We start from the raw sequence: 2,500 nt of genomic DNA on the forward strand, positions 1-2,500 counted from the left end.
TTCATACATTTTATTAATATTTAATCTTTTTTTTTTATGATGTGTTGCGTGCGATTTTAATTATATTTTTCAAGCAATTGTTTCATCCCTCTAAAATTTTGTAATGTACAATACAGAATTGATATTACAGTTATTCCACATAATACTTTATCTCGTGTGCCACATTTTAAATAAATAGGAACATTATCTTCACACTGTTTGAATAAATGAAATATATTTCCGTATAGACGATCGACTTCAATTTACGTACATTACATTACTTTATATTCGACGTTGAAATAGTTATATTTACCTGCATCTTTGCTTGTTTTAATTTCAAGTCTTGAAATCTTTTATCGGAAATTAAGCATGACTGCCCCGTGCAAATTAATCGATGTAGCGGGATAATATTCTTATTAAAAAATTTTGGTCGAACAACAATCTGTAAATTAAATATATCGAAATTATGTAATGTTATTAATTCCTATATTGAGGAAATATTATACAAACTTTTATCATGATAAACTTTTTGAAATAATATGTATGTAATGCAATAGGAAAAAATATCATTTTATTAAAAATTGTTGAAAATTGTAATAAGTAGAAGAAAATAGATTCAAAAATATTTACATACGAATAACATTTTGTGATATTCTTGAGGCTGTGATCTAAAACTCTGTTCAATATATTTTTATAATACTCATACGATGTCTAATTTCATACGAAAAAAATTGAAAAGCATTAACACGCGACTGCGTTATTCAAATTCGCGCGGATGCATTATACTCGGATTGCAGAGAAGTGCAATTGTCTTTTATTATTACAAGGTTGGCGAAACTGAAACATAGTTTACCTAAATGGTGGGACAAGAAACGCATGCGTACTCGTTTCGCAACGCAACAGTCGTAAACAACATTTTTTCCATTTAGATTTCTCACCAGTTTATACTTGCACGATAATTAGAGCGTCCAGGTGGACGCACTACGATTTTTCTGCGTTTTCGCACGATTTCGCGGAAAAAATGGGGTCGAGCTTGCACACTCAGTGTACGTGATACGTAAACTTATGGGTTTTTGGCATGCGGTGACGTCATCCGGATCGTTCTGGAAGAACCCTGCAGGACAATAATGGCGGGTATGTATTTACGTCGACGAAGGAAACATTGATTGTTAACCGAACGAAATATCATCAAAAATCTAATGTATTGCGATCCTTCTGGGGTTTCAGATTTGTATGCCAAATACAATTGCACCTATTGTCAAGAGGACATCTCGGGTTTACGAGTAAGATGTGTTGAATGCCCGGATTTCGACCTCTGTTTGCAGGTGAGACGAGTGAACGCCTGTTTCTCAGTCACGTGTCCGCGTCTCTTTTACCCCCTCCTCACCCTCCTGCCCTATCTCCATCACTTCTTCGCCTATCCTTCCGGTTGTGCTGGATTTTGCGTGTTGAGATTCCTTTTTAAGTCCCCACCCTTTTTTTGTCGACAAGTTATTCTGTAACTACCCTACTACTACTTCGTAACATGAATGAAACCGCTGATCGCAAGAAAACACGTGCATGCATACGTCATTTTCGTTGATTTAATGTAATAACATCAACATTTCGCGGAAAGTGTCGCAACTGTCAGAGAGAACTTAATTTTTTTAAATTTGACAGTGTTTTTCCGCTGGAGCTGAAATCGGTCCACACAAAAATGATCACCCTTATCAGTTTATGGTGAGTGCTAAATTAAATATTTAAATATATGGAATAACTCTTCAGGTTAGAAAAATAATTAAGGTTTATTTATAGGATTCTGGTACCATTAGCATATTTAATGGTAGAGGAAACTGGACTGCTAGGGAACAGCTCAGACTGTTGGATGCTATTGAACAATTTGGTTTTGGAAATTGGGAAGATATTAGCAAACATATTGAAACACGAACACCTGAAGGTAAAGTTGTTAACTACTAATTTGTTATATTCACATCTTGCACTTCTAATATTATGATTGTAAAATATTAAACACTCTCAATAAAAAAAAAAGACAAACATATTTTAAACTAAATATTTAAAAAATTTATATTGAAAATTAGAAAATTATTTTTTCACAGATGATATACATGTACAATTTATTTCATCATTGCAGAAGCAAAAGAAGAATACATTGCCAGATATCTTGATGGCAATATTGGGAAACACACATGGCCTCCAACAGAAAGCTACAAACCAAATCTAACAGATCAAACTAAGTCAGATCATGGACCCCTGTCACCTGATCTTACATCTCGATTACCACCTCTGGATATCACTCCAGAGGAAGCTGCACAACTGGGATACATGCCACAAAGAGATGATTTTGAAAGGGTCAGCTTTAAACCTTTTTTATTTACTGTTATATGATTTACAAATCTGTTCTATAATGTCAGAATCTTACTTACAGGATTATAACCATGAAGCAGAATCACTTGTTTCTTCATTATTTTTAAATCCAGCAGAAGATGATGATTTGGATATAGCGCTTAAACTTGCACAAGTT

At 33.9% G+C, this 2,500-nt stretch overlaps 1 protein-coding gene across 1 annotated transcript in view; it reads left to right on the forward strand.

Annotated features, from left to right (window-relative positions):
• Nucleotides 1–912: 912 nt before the first annotated feature.
• The window catches only part of LOC108575473 (transcriptional adapter 2B), a 3,729-nt gene continuing 2,141 nt past the window's right edge, over nt 913–2,500 (forward strand). Inside the window, exons 1-6 of the mRNA XM_017938289.1 lie at nt 913–1,113; nt 1,207–1,304; nt 1,639–1,698; nt 1,774–1,915; nt 2,111–2,328; nt 2,405–2,497. Of these exons, the coding sequence (XP_017793778.1) occupies nt 1,107–1,113; nt 1,207–1,304; nt 1,639–1,698; nt 1,774–1,915; nt 2,111–2,328; nt 2,405–2,497 (618 nt within the window). The 5' untranslated portion in view covers nt 913–1,106. The remainder of the gene's footprint in view (nt 1,114–1,206; nt 1,305–1,638; nt 1,699–1,773; nt 1,916–2,110; nt 2,329–2,404; nt 2,498–2,500) is intronic.

This window comes from Habropoda laboriosa, unplaced genomic scaffold (genome assembly GCF_001263275.1).
Source record: "Habropoda laboriosa isolate 0110345459 unplaced genomic scaffold, ASM126327v1 scaffold276, whole genome shotgun sequence".
NCBI classification, from domain to species: domain Eukaryota; kingdom Metazoa; phylum Arthropoda; class Insecta; order Hymenoptera; family Apidae; genus Habropoda; species Habropoda laboriosa.